This window comes from Gossypium raimondii, chromosome 6 (assembly GCF_025698545.1).
Source record: "Gossypium raimondii isolate GPD5lz chromosome 6, ASM2569854v1, whole genome shotgun sequence".
NCBI classification, from domain to species: domain Eukaryota; kingdom Viridiplantae; phylum Streptophyta; class Magnoliopsida; order Malvales; family Malvaceae; genus Gossypium; species Gossypium raimondii.
In genome coordinates, this window is record NC_068570.1 from 19,932,508 (window position 1) to 19,946,011 (window position 13,504).

The 13,504-nt window shown below is 33.1% G+C and overlaps 1 protein-coding gene across 1 annotated transcript; it reads left to right on the forward strand.

Moving 5' to 3' along the window:
• The first annotated feature begins 3,779 nt into the window (after positions 1-3,779).
• Positions 3,780-5,452, forward strand: LOC105774635 (protein JINGUBANG). The gene has a single exon (XM_012597196.2). The coding sequence runs from the start codon at positions 3,923-3,925 to the stop codon at positions 5,288-5,290; it is 1,368 nt and encodes a 455-aa protein (XP_012452650.1). The 5' UTR covers positions 3,780-3,922; the 3' UTR covers positions 5,291-5,452.
• The last annotated feature ends 8,052 nt before the right edge of the window (positions 5,453-13,504 follow it).

Here is a 13,504-nt window from a genome sequence, read left to right on the forward strand (position 1 = left end):
AAAATGTATAAAAAGTATTTATTTCCTCCCAAAAGTGAAAATGAAAATGATTTATACCAGTAGATTGTATAATATGAATTTTTATTTTGTTTAAAACATTTGTATTCAATCATTCAATGTTTATATATCTTTTGAAATGGTGCTTCTATTATGGGATTCACTAGAATTGGTTAAAATAAGATTTTTAAGGGTTTTTTTAAAGGAATTTTGCTTAATTCTTAAAAATTTTAGTAAATTGTTAAATATTTTGATAAATCTATATAAATATTGGTAAAGTCTTACATATCAGTAAATAATTATTAGATATTTTGGTAAATTCATATAAATTTTGATAAATCGTTAGAAATATTAATAAAGTATTAGATATTTTCGTAAATCCTTATAAATATCGGTAAATTGTTAAAAAACAATCAATCAAGTATGGGATGGGGTACATGATATCCTTAGAAATTTTGGTAAAAGCTTAGAAAATTTGTTAAATTTATAGGAATTTTGGTAAATAGTTAGAAATAATTGAAAATCTTTATAAGTATTGGTAAAACGTTAATATTTGTAAAGCTTTAAAAATTTTGATTTTAATAAATGATTAGACGTTTTGATAAATGCTTAGAAATATTAGTAAATTTTAAAAGTTTTGATAAATTCTTGCAAGTTTTGGTAAAAGTGTAGAAGTTCTGATAAATTATTAGATATTTTGATAAACCCTAATGATCCTTGGAAATTTTGATGATATTTCTAAATTTTGATAAAATCTTAAAATCTTCTTTCCAGCCAGATTCGCAAATGTAACACAAATCATCATTCCCATAATATTTATTTATTTCCATAAAACTATAACAAAGAAATAAATTACGGAAATAGAAGCAATGAAGCAACAATATGGACTAAACACGTACCGGCCTGCTCTTAGAACTCCTCCCTCTAACTCTCTAAGAATCCTGCAATATATAAAAGCGTGTTACTGATGACTATTTTCATGAATTTCATAAAGATTAAGTAATAGATAAATAAAATATAGCACCTTAATGTTTCTCCAAAATTGCTGGGGGGATTGAAAAAATAAAAAAAATGACTACATTGATTTTCCAATGCCCAAGGGAAGGGTGGTACAACTCGAATCACAAAGACACTGCTGTCCCGCCAACCGCACACGATGACAAGAGTTCACCGACGAGGAAACCAATGGGAAGGCGGAATCAAAATTTTTTTTTAAAGACCGGAATTAAATTGTATATTCAAGCTGTCGAAACTATTTTTTAAAAAAAAAATTAGTTGTCGACTTTTATAATAATAAAAATGTAATCTGATCATTTTAATAATTTATATCTTTATAATTTTTAAAGGGTTAAATCATTTTTTGGGTTAAATTGTAATTTTACTACTACTAATTTAAAATATTATAAATTATAAAGAGCCTAAATTAAAAATTTACCATTTTAGGGAGGTCATGGTATCTAAATCTCTACTACGCTCAGTCACTATGCTGATAATATAAAAAATATTTGTCATCTGTAAATTTTTTGAAGGATTAACGCATTCTCAATATTTTATCTTTCAACTTTGAAAAAAAGTTTAAAAACATTTTTTTTCATGAAGTATAGATGTAGTTTAGGCAACCATAATATCAGAAAAGAGTGGCAGCTGAACAGCAACGCACTCTCAATGTTTTATCATCAAATTTTGAAGAGAGACTAAAGACATGATAATTCGAACCCGACTTCTAGTACTTCGGATAACCATAATACCACATCGACTAGCTTTCAGTTAATCCATCATTACCAATTGGCCTTTAAGAGAAAACATCAACTTATTTTTCCTTGTTGTGGACAGCCTAGTTACTACACAATTAATGTCTATGGTTAGGATGGCTACCTAATCTTTTAACAACGATCAATGATTGGAACCACCCGTAGATATACACTTACGAAGATGTTAATGTGTTAATGGATTCATCGAATTACGATTTGATTTAAAAAAAAGATTTTTAAGTTCGAGCTCAACTAATTCAAGTTTGTTTGAATAGAGTGACAATCACATATCGTTCGTTTTTTATGTATTCCTCTACTTTTTTTTAAAGCTAACAAATTATCAAGTAGTCAGAATTGTATCAATGAATGTATCATTTTCATCTTGATATAGGTATGTATCGATATTAGTATGTTTTGATGCATCATTTTAGGATTTATTGATATTTTAAATATTTCTTATATATACATTTATAGTCTAATTTTTAACTTATTAATAAATTATATATTATATTACACAAAAAAAATCATATATGTAATATTTTCAATTACATCCATAAACATAAGTTTTAAACTAATTAATTAAATTTAGTAACTGTATTTTAATTTAAATAAAAATATTAATATAATTTTGATAGTTTTAGTATTTATAAACAATAAAACGAGTTGGACGAGCTAATCTAGTGTTCGAAAATAAAAACTCAAGCCCAACCCATAAACACTTCTAGGATGATGTATTTTACAAGAGTACTTTTTCCAAAAGAGTACAAATACAATTATATTGATAGATAATTACAAAAACAATATATTTAAATAATTATAAACAAAATTAAACATTACAAAACAGGATCCCCACCAAGGGCGAAACCAATTTTTTTTCTAGGGGGCTAAAATTAAATTGTAATTTTTACGACAGTAAAAATGTAATTTCATAATTTTAATAGCTTATATCTTTATAAATTTTAAAGAATTAAATCAAAATTTTATATTTTTAAGAGGGTCAAAGTACAATTTTACCTTTACTAATTTAAAATTTTAAAACTTTCAAAAATCCTAAATAAAAAATTTTCTATTATAGGTAGCGATGGCCTGCGAGCCCCTAGTTTTGCGACTCACCCACACAGCCAAAATTTAAACCAATATAAATCTAAACAAACACACATTATTTATCTAAGATGAAATTCAAACTCCAAACCGTCAAAGTGGCAACCTTAAAAATAAAACCAAGACCTCATTAGTAATCGGAATTTCTATATTAGAGCGAGTATTGTTAGAACATACGCATTCGCCTTTGAGCTTTACGAGGGAAAGGCGATTACCCATTTTTTTTGCAAATTTAGATTTCCAGGATCTTACCTTCTATGCTTAGAAATTAGAATGAATGCTTTTGATTTTGGATTTTACCAACGCAGTGTATATTTATTATATTAAAAAAAAGGACAAAGATAAAATGGTTTAATTATAGTTTAGTCTTTCTACTATGCTGGAGTTTGGATTTAATTGGTTTGTTTTATTTTGATATAATTTAATCCTACATATTAATAATATTATAAAAAAACTTTAAGATTGAATATAGTTGAAGGGACTTCCACATGATTTTGGGTATGTAACAAAAGAAATTGTATAATGTTATCAATTTAAATACGATACTAATCACTTATACACACATAGAATTTGAGCTTAGCTTTCCTTTTAACCTTTGTCATCAATTTGGATCTACTAATAATGTTATAAAAGGAGAGATTAACTTATATCAATTTAAAGTAGAGAGATTAAATTTCCAACTCTAACATTATAAAAGGACTAAAACCATTACAAAAATTCTTGTAACAATTTTATTCATTTAAAATTATTTGCAAATAAAAAGAATCTAAAAGTAATGATCCTAATTTAATCGAATTTAAAATTAAATATCAATCAAAATTTTATTTGAATGAAAATAGATCATCCAGAAATATTCACTATATCAAAATATTTTATTATTAAAATAACTGGATTTATTTCCATATGCAATAGCTTACATCGGATTTTAACTTGCCTTCTTTAATGGTGCCATTGAGACATACCAATACCCCAACTCACCAAATTTAAGTTGATAACTACACCATCAATGCATCCCTATATCTCTACCGAAATCATACACGTTTTCACTCTAACTCTCACAATACCCAATTGCCATGGATTTCTATGGGAGAAATTCTCTTCATGGTTTCATGGGTGAAGAAAGCAATCCACCCCAATCACCTCATCACCTTTCCATTAGAACTCGCTTAGATATGTATGACCAAGATCTACAATTCAGCCCCGGAAGACCTTCGAGCCCCCGAGTGAATCCCGCCGTGCACTCGATGTTTCCACCCGGTAGTCCCGAATCTCCGTGGACGCTCTCCCCTCTTCAAACCCCATCCCCGGCTCTCCTCTACCATTGCATCGCTTCTCTTCACCGCCAAGAAGGTAATATCTACTCCATCGCGCTCTCGAAAGGGCTAGTTTTCACCGGCTCGGATAGCAACCGTATCAGGGCATGGAGGCAGCCTGATTGCACTGAACGGGGCTACATCAAAGCGAGTTCGGGCGAAGTTCGGGCCATTTTCGCATACGGTAACATGCTTTTCACCTCGCATAGAGACTGCAAGGTCCGAATTTGGAACTATACGATTTCGGATCATTTCAGGTTCAAGAAAATCACAACCCTCCCTAAAAAGACCTCGTTTCTCATGTTCCCCAAAACAAGCAGCCAACAACACAAAGATTGTATCTCATGCATGGCTTATTACCACACCGAGGGGCTCTTATACACCGGCTCGTACGACAGAACAGTAAAGGCATGGCGGCTGTTAGACAAAAAATGCGTCGACTCGTTCGTGGCTCACGAAAGCAATGTGAACGCCATCGTCGTCAACCAAGACGATGGCTGCGTTTTCACTTGCTCCGCCGATGGATCGGTGAAGATATGGCGGAGGGTGTACAGAGAAAACTCCCACACTTTAACCATGACCCTAAAATTCCAACAATCCCCCGTGAATGCCTTGGCCTTAAGCACCACATTCAACAACTGTTTCCTCTACTCGGGCTCATCCGATGGGACAATCAATTTCTGGGAGAAGGAAACATTGTCAGGGAGGTTCAACCACAGCGGGTTCTTACAAGGCCACCGGTTTGCGGTGCTTTGTTTGGCGGCTGTGGAGAAGTTGGTGTTTAGCGGGTCGGAGGATACGACGATTAGGGTGTGGAGACGAGAGGAAGGGAGCTGTTTCCATGAGTGTTTGGCGGTTTTGGATGGTCATCGAGGGCCGGTGAGGTGCTTGGCGGCTTGTTTGGAAGCCGAGAAAATTGTGATGGGGGTTTTGGTTTACAGTGCTAGCTTGGACCAAACGTTTAAAGTGTGGAGGATCAAAGTGATGCCCGAAGAGAAACTGTGTTTCGATATTGGTCCGGCAGATCGAAGTGATTCCAGGACAAAGACGACTATGGAGTACGAGATAAGCCCTGTTTTGTCCCCTTCTTGGGTCGAGAAGAAGCTCCATGGTAATCATTTTCAGTAATTTAATGATACTTCATTAATCTCTATGTTTTATTTTTTTTTCCTTGTTTGGTGTTTTTTTTTCCTTCGTGGTATTGTACAAACAAAGGTTAGAGAAAAATATAAGGTTAAAATATGTAGCTAATTTTGGTATTTATATAAATTTTGGGATTTAATTCTTATATTTTAAATTTTTTAATTTAAGAATCATAGTCTAATCCTAATGGTGATTAGTAGTTTCTGTTAACACCATTTTTATAGGAAATGCTAACCAATGAGTGGGTTGAAATTTTAAATTAAAAAATAGAAAAGTTTAATTTAAATATTTTAAATGTAAAGACTAAATCTCAAAATTTGTCAAAGTGTATAAATTAACTGCATATTTTAACCAAAATAAAATTTTTAATTATTTATTTGAAGCCTTTGAAGGTAATTTGTTAGGGTTTCAGATAATCTTCGCATAAGTTCATAGATCGATTATAAATAAAGTCCCCATGTTTTTGAATTTAATTTTATATTATAATATCATTACTTTTTTAAGTGTTATAAGTAGTGAAACTATTACAAATGGATTGTTTGAATAATCATAAAGTAGAATCAAATCATTACAACACAAATGAACTAAGAACTGGTACAATTCAAGCTAAAGCCAACAAGCTAGATTAACTAGATTAAAACTCACACATAACAACTACATATAATGGAACTCGAAAACTTATATGTATATAATTACACATGATAGATCTCACACATGAGTACTTAAAACCCAAAACTTCCACTTTTGCCAACTAAGCCAATACCTAATTGTCATTCCATCATTTTTAACTTCTATAAAACGTGTATTTTTGGTAGCAAAATATTGAAGAGAATCAATTACAAACTAACAAAAACAACATTAGGATTAGATAGCAAGACACTACTATTTAACTGAATCGAATGCTCTCTCATTAATCTAGTAAAAATATGGGGAACAAAATTCGCTTTCTCGGAATCTAATTAATGTCCACTGCTTCTTTTAATTTTTCTATTTTTTCAATTTTATTAAATATTTGACGTGGATTATTTCTTAAAAACTTGGTATCAAGTGATAAATATACCACCTCACCAGTTGCTTAGAAAAATAAATCACCACAAATAATTTGATAAAATTCATGAAAAATAATAATTACGAGATTGAAAATATACATATTATTAAATATGGTAAAATGCATAATGATAAACATTTTATCCTCCCCAAATATTTATAATTTATTTTAACCCTCAAAAAAATCATATACTACTTTCTCCAAATCAATTACGAGATTTGAGACCATAAATTCAAGAAGGGTTAGTAATATATGAAGTGATGAAATAGTTTTATTATCTTTACATATTGTACCTCTTTACAACAATGTCAAAGAGTTTAAAATTTTTAATATAATTTTTTTACACTAATTTTTTAACCAATTGTACTGGTTTCAAAATAATTAAGGCAAAGGTGGTCAATAATTGCATGGATTTTCATGCGACATAAAGATGTACATGTTAGAGATATGGTGAAAGAGCTAAGATGATGATGGTACACAAAGATATTACGTAGGAAGGTGGCCCCAACTACTTAAAATAAATTACTCCATATAATGTTGGCCATATATAGGCATATTAATTTACAGATGCTTGTACCAAAAAAATGAAATTTACAGATCCAATCTTGGGCTCACTATATGAAATAAATAAAGTTAGATAGTTTTATATGAAATCCAAACTTTTGCAGTAAAGTTAATTAATGGAATATTTATTCATCTCTTGAATGCCTCTATCACCATGTCGCAGCCTCACCTATCCAACAGAGTATCATTTAAATAGGAAGGGATGGAACTGAAATGCTTTTTCTTTTTCTTTACAAAAATATGGATATCACATATGTTGACACCATTTTTTTTTGTCAAAACGGGGTTGACTTGATTTTTGAAAAAGAAAACAAAAATAGGAGTCGCCACCAATCTTTTTTGATGAGGTATGATCGGGTCACCTCGTAAAATCGTTATTTTTTAATAAATGGTTTAGGTTTATTAAAACAATGCTTTTGGCCTGCGAAATTCAAAAGAACAGGTTCGGGAGTCGGTTACGTACGAGAAATGATTAGCACCCTCGTAACGCCCAAAAATTGGTACCTAGTTGATTAGTTAATGTCTTAATGTCGAAAATTGAAAACTTTGAAGAATTTTAAAAATACGATCCTAAAAACTTTTGAATGATATGGGTTGGAATTTAAAATTCTCTTGTTCCGAAAGAATATCACATCCAGCACATTAGGATACGATATTTTAAACTCTTGAAACCAAGATCACCTTATGGTTTCCAAAATTCATACTTTGAAACTTTAAGAGGGTATTTGGCTATTTGGCTAAATGAGAAATCGAAACCCAGCACATTAGGGCACACTTTCTCGAATTTTCAAATGCAAAATACTGCCTTTATTATTTTTTAGAAAAATCCTCATCTCGAGAAAACAACGTGTCATATCCAATGCGTTAGGTCACAACGTATTGAATTCCCGATAATGAGCTTTTTATTAATTTTTTTTGATTAAAGAGCATTCTCGATTATTTAGATTCAATGAAGAAAATTAGAACCCAATATGTTAGGGCTCAATCCTCTCGAAGATCCTAAATACCGAGTGTTGCATTTATTTTCAAAATTTTCTTTTTTTACGAATTTGGGTAAAAAAATTGATGTAATGTTAAATTTGATATATGAATAAATGCCGCATTAATAAATGACAATAATGAATACTGACGATGTAGCATAAATAATACGGGAACCACAACAAAAATAAATAGAAAAAAGGACAAATCGATTACATATAAATTAACAAGTGAATAAGCAAATAAAATTAAAACATTCTCTCAAAATAATAATGAAAATGTAAATAAATAAATGAATAAAGAAAATGAATAAAATTATAAAAAGACATATATGTATGTGTTCACGAAAATAAAATGGGTATTTAGATATATATAGATATGTATATAAATTAAAAATATAAGTACGTAAATATACATACAAATATAAATAAGTTACAAAAATATATGTGTATAAATTAAAATAGGTGTGTGTATATACATATATATTATAAAAAGTATGTATATATATATAAGTTATAAAAGTATGTACGTGCATATGTATATATTATAAAATGTATGTATGTATATATGTATATAAATTATAAAGTATAACAAAAATAAGTAAGTATATATTATATTGAGTTAATAAAATAACACATTATAAAATTATAATAATAATATAAGTACAACTCAAAATGACAATATATAATAAGATAATGAAAATATGATCGAATGTACCACTAAAATAATAATAATAAAATAGTTAATAAATTAATTTAAAAAATGTAAAAAAATGATTAAATCGCAATCAAATCTAAATTAATAAGAAAAGAGTAGAGTTATAAACAAGACCGGGGGGTTAAAGTGCAATATGCGGATTACATGGGGGCAGATTGGAAATATTTCCTCGCCCCCAAAACGCTGCGCATTGTTCAGGACCTAAGTGAAACAAAAACAAAAATGTAAGCTGAAATTCAAAAATGAACAAAATCTAATTTGAAATTGCTATAAAATAAGAGGGACCAAATGCGCAAATTTCCCACACGCTATAAAACACACAGGTCTAGCCTTGCGCGATGTCGCTTTAGAGCCACTGAAGTTTGGCCTTAACGACGTCGTTCCCGTTCTATATATATATATTATAAAATAATTTTAAAGGAAAACAAAGAAAGAACCCTAAGCCCCCATATCCCATTTTCGGTTCTTTGGAACCGACTGAAGACCAGGCCACCCCCCACCGTTCTCAGCCGAACAACAGCCTCTTTCAACTCCGATTTTGACAGAACAGGTGGGGGCGACGGCGGACGCGAGATACAGGTAAGGTTTCCCTCGCCTTTTCCTCTTTTTATTTTTTTATATATATTATTTTATATATATATATACATGATTAAATAAAAAAGGAAACAGATAGAAACAAATCAAAGAAACGGAATGAAAAAGAGAAAAGAAGAAAACACCTTCTCTTCAATTTTTGTTTTTTTTATGGATTCTTCAAAATTTTTTTCAATAGTTTTTTTCTCCCCCCTTTTACCATATATTCAGCTTTAGCCGAAAGAAAAGAAGAAAAAACATAAAAGAAAATCCCCTCCCTTTTACATTGCTTGGCTTCTAGCTTATATAGCCAAATACCTATTGGCTACTGTTTTTTTTTTGTTACGTTATTGCTGTTGCGTTTTTTCTTTCTCTTTTCTTGCAGGCATCGACCGAGTTTGCGGCTTTTTGCCGTTTTGGTGCAAGACTGCCAGGCTTCGAAGGTGTCGATCGAGGGCTTATATGGGGCAGTCTGCAGAAGGCGTCGTGCCACGGGGTTGGATGCTGGCGAGAGAAAGGAGGAACCCTAGGGTTCCTTGATGCTGCTTAATCTTTTGATGGTGACTGTTATTGGGCCTAGGGTTATTGGGCTAAGATTTGGGTAGGTTTTGTTTAATTTTGTAATGGGCCCGGGTGAAATTGGGCTTGTACAGCTGCCCCTCTTTGCTCGTTGTCGTGTAACGAGAACAGAGCAAAGACTAAGAAAGACCAATTTTGCCTGGTCTCGCCAAATCTTGACTTCTTCAATGCTTCTCTTTTTCTAGTAGCTTCATTCCAGTCCATTGTGTCTTGTTACTTCGACGCGCTCTATCGCGCTTCAGAAAGATATGACTTGTATCTTTAATCTTCTTCACAGCAACTTCAGGGGGACGATGTTTGTGGTTCTAGTCTGCTCCACTGCAATGTTAGGGAGATAAGACTTATTGCCTCAACCTGCTCCACTACGACCTCAGGGAGATAATGTTTGATATGATAAGGTTTAATCCGACCCTTTGCAATTTCAAAGGTATAGGATTCATCGTTTTAATCCGTTCCACTGCAACTTTAGGGAGATAGGATTAGTAGCTTCAGCCTGCTCCACTGTAACTTCAGGGAGATAAGACTTCTATTTTCAACCTGCTCTACTGCGACCTCAGGGAGATAAGGTTTGATACGATAAGATTTAATCCGACCCTCTACAACTTCAAAGGTATAGGATTCATCATTTTAATCCGCTCCACTGCAACTTTAGGGAGATAGAATTAGTAGCTTCAGTCTGCTCCACTGTAACTTCAAGGAGATAAGACTTGTATCCTCAACTTGCTCCACTACTGCTCAGGGAGATAGGACTAGTTTTTACTAGTTTTTATTTTATTTTATCTACTTCACTGCTAGTACATGAAGACAAGATCTACAATCTTCAACCTACTCCACCGCTGCTCAGGGAGACAAGGCTAGTGTTTTCGATCTGCTTCACTGTCCTGGAAGACAAGATCTACAATTTTCGACCTACTCCACTGCTGCTCAGGGAGATAAGGCTAGTGGCTTAAATCTGCTTCCCTACTACCTTGGGAAGATAAGATTCGCCGTCTTCGATCTGCTCCACTACTTCTTAGGGAGACAGGATCTGCAACCTTCAACCTACTCCACTGCTGCTCAAGGAGATAGGACTTGTGGCTTAAATCTGCTTCGTACTACCTTAGGAAGATAAGATTTGCCGTCTTCGATCTGCTCCACTACTTCTTAGGGAGATAAGATATGCAATCTTCAACCTACTCCACTGCTGCTCAGGGAGATAAGGCTGGTGGCTTAAATCTGCTTCGTACTACCTTAGGAAGATAAGATTTGCCGTCTTCGATCTGCTCCACTACTGCTTAGGGAGATAAGATCTGCAATCTTCAACCTACTCCACTGCTGCTCAGGGAGATAAGGATGGTGGCTTAAATCTGCTTCCTACTACCTTAGGAAGATAAGATCCGCCGTCTTCGATCTGCTCCACTACTGCTTAGGGAGATAAGATCTACAATCTTCAACCTACTTCACTACTGCTCAGGGAGATAAGGCTTGATATGATGACTTCAATCCATCCCACTGCAACTTCAGGGGTATGGGTAACTTCATTAATCTGTTCTCTGGGGAACATGACCTGCAAAATCCATTTCATAGACCTATATATGCCTAGTGTTTTGAATAACATGATCATAATGAATCAAATGCTCCTAACTAGATGTGTATGAATGATATTTGCATGAATGCAAAATGTCATTAAAATGATCCCTTTTTAATGTTTGAGTTGTGATTGCTCATTGTTCATTGAGGCTCCATTACCAACGCGTCAGAGCGCCATCTTGTTCGGCCGGTAACACTCATCTCTTACTTAAACGGATTGCCCCCACTGTAATCTTCAAAGTTCAATCCGCTGTAATCTTCAAGGTTCAGTCCACTGTAATTTTGGACATAAAATTTGAACTATCTTCCTCGCACTTGTAATTTAGGAATATAAGATCTGGCTATTTCTGAATCATCTCCTACTACAATTCAGAGATACAAGATATGAATCTCTTTGGCTTTACCCTTCCCAAGGTGTCGAACCAAATGTTTATGCACAATTGTAAAATTTTCTTCTCCGAGAAAACCTCTTCTTATCACTTTGTAATCATTACTTTTTTGTTCATTGAAGCTTTGTCACCAACATGAGATCTTGTCATTTTTTTCAACCAATGTTTTGACAAAAAAAAAATCGAAAGGATTGTCCTAATTTAGACTTTTCATTCTTAGACATTTCAACCTTTAAACTTGGTGTGTTCTAAACAATAGTCCTGTTTCAGGTTCCTGTATTATTTAAAAGCTTTCAGAGTAATATGCAAAACTCCTTTTGCTTGAATATTCAGTCTATTAATCGTTATTTCAATGAAAAATGCTTGAAAAAGATTATCACAATGGACAAGATGAAATTTTATTGAGAACAAAGCTCGAAATGAATAAATTAATCAAGATAGCAAATTTTGCTAGGATAAGATGAAAAAGATTATCACAATGGATAAGATAAAATTTTATTAAGAGCACAGCTCGAAATGAATAAATTAATCAAGATAGCAAATTTTGCTAGGATAAGATGAAAAAGATCATCACAATGGATAAGATGAAATTTTATTGAGAGCACAGCTCAAAATGAATAAATTAATCAAGATAGCAAATTCTGCTAAGATACGAAATGAATAAGATGAAAATAGTTGCCCCAGATATCGTAGCATGAGCTTCTTTGCATGAGCTTCTTGAAGACCCTTTTAAACTTGATATGTGTTTAGAAGTTCTAGAAGACTTTGTTGATGCCCCAAGATGTCGCCTACCCCTTTCCTGTTGTTTTAGGTATAGCAAGATCACCATATGCTCCCAATCTGATCAAAATTTGAGCTGTTCCAATCACCTCATGCCCCATTCTGATCAAAATTTGAGCCGCTTTTTCAGGTTTTCAACTCAAATCCCCTTTAGTCTCAAGGCGCCCTTTGCGGGTTTTCACCTTGGCATCTCCTTTTTCTTTTCTTCTTCTTCCTTCTTTTTTCTTCTTTTTCCTTCTTTTTCTTTTTTTCCCTTTTTTTAAAAATATTTTTTATTAAATCTGAGCTTATAGGATTAGGCATGTCCTTGTTATCCCTTCCGATCAAGATCAACGCTTTTCCAAATAAGGCCTTCCACATAAGGTCCTTCCCAGCTTGGGATGAAGTTCTTTTTGTATGAGAAGGATCTTTTTCAATACCAGGTCCCTCTCATGGAATTCTCTAGGGCAGATCTTTTTTGTGAGCTCGCATCATTTGCTTTTGGCACATTTGACCATGGTGGATAACTTTGAACATTCCTCTTCAAACGGGATTGGATCCAAAAACTCAGAGAGAAAGAATCTTGTCTTTAATAGGCAAAACCGCGATAGGCCCAAGAGAAAGGCATTGCCCTGACAGAGTTTTTTTTTTGCGCCATCCTTTTTTTTGGGCGATATGACATTGATCGTGAACAGACTGTAAACTTTTGATATTATGTTGTTGTTCAAATTTAGTGCATTATCAGATATGATTCTTTTGGCGTTCCATACTGACAGATGATTCTTCAAGAATTTGCTAACAGTTGACTTTATGACATTGACATATGAAGCAGCTTCCATCCATTTAGTAAAGTAATTGACGACTACAAAGATGAATATATGATCGTCAGACTCTTTTGGTGAGATCGACGAAATGACCTTCATGCCCCGCATAAGGAGAAGTCATGTATCCCAATGATTCTTTGTAGGGTAAGATCCGTTTCTCGACTTGTTCTACCATCCTTAAGAAGTCTGGAAATAGGCT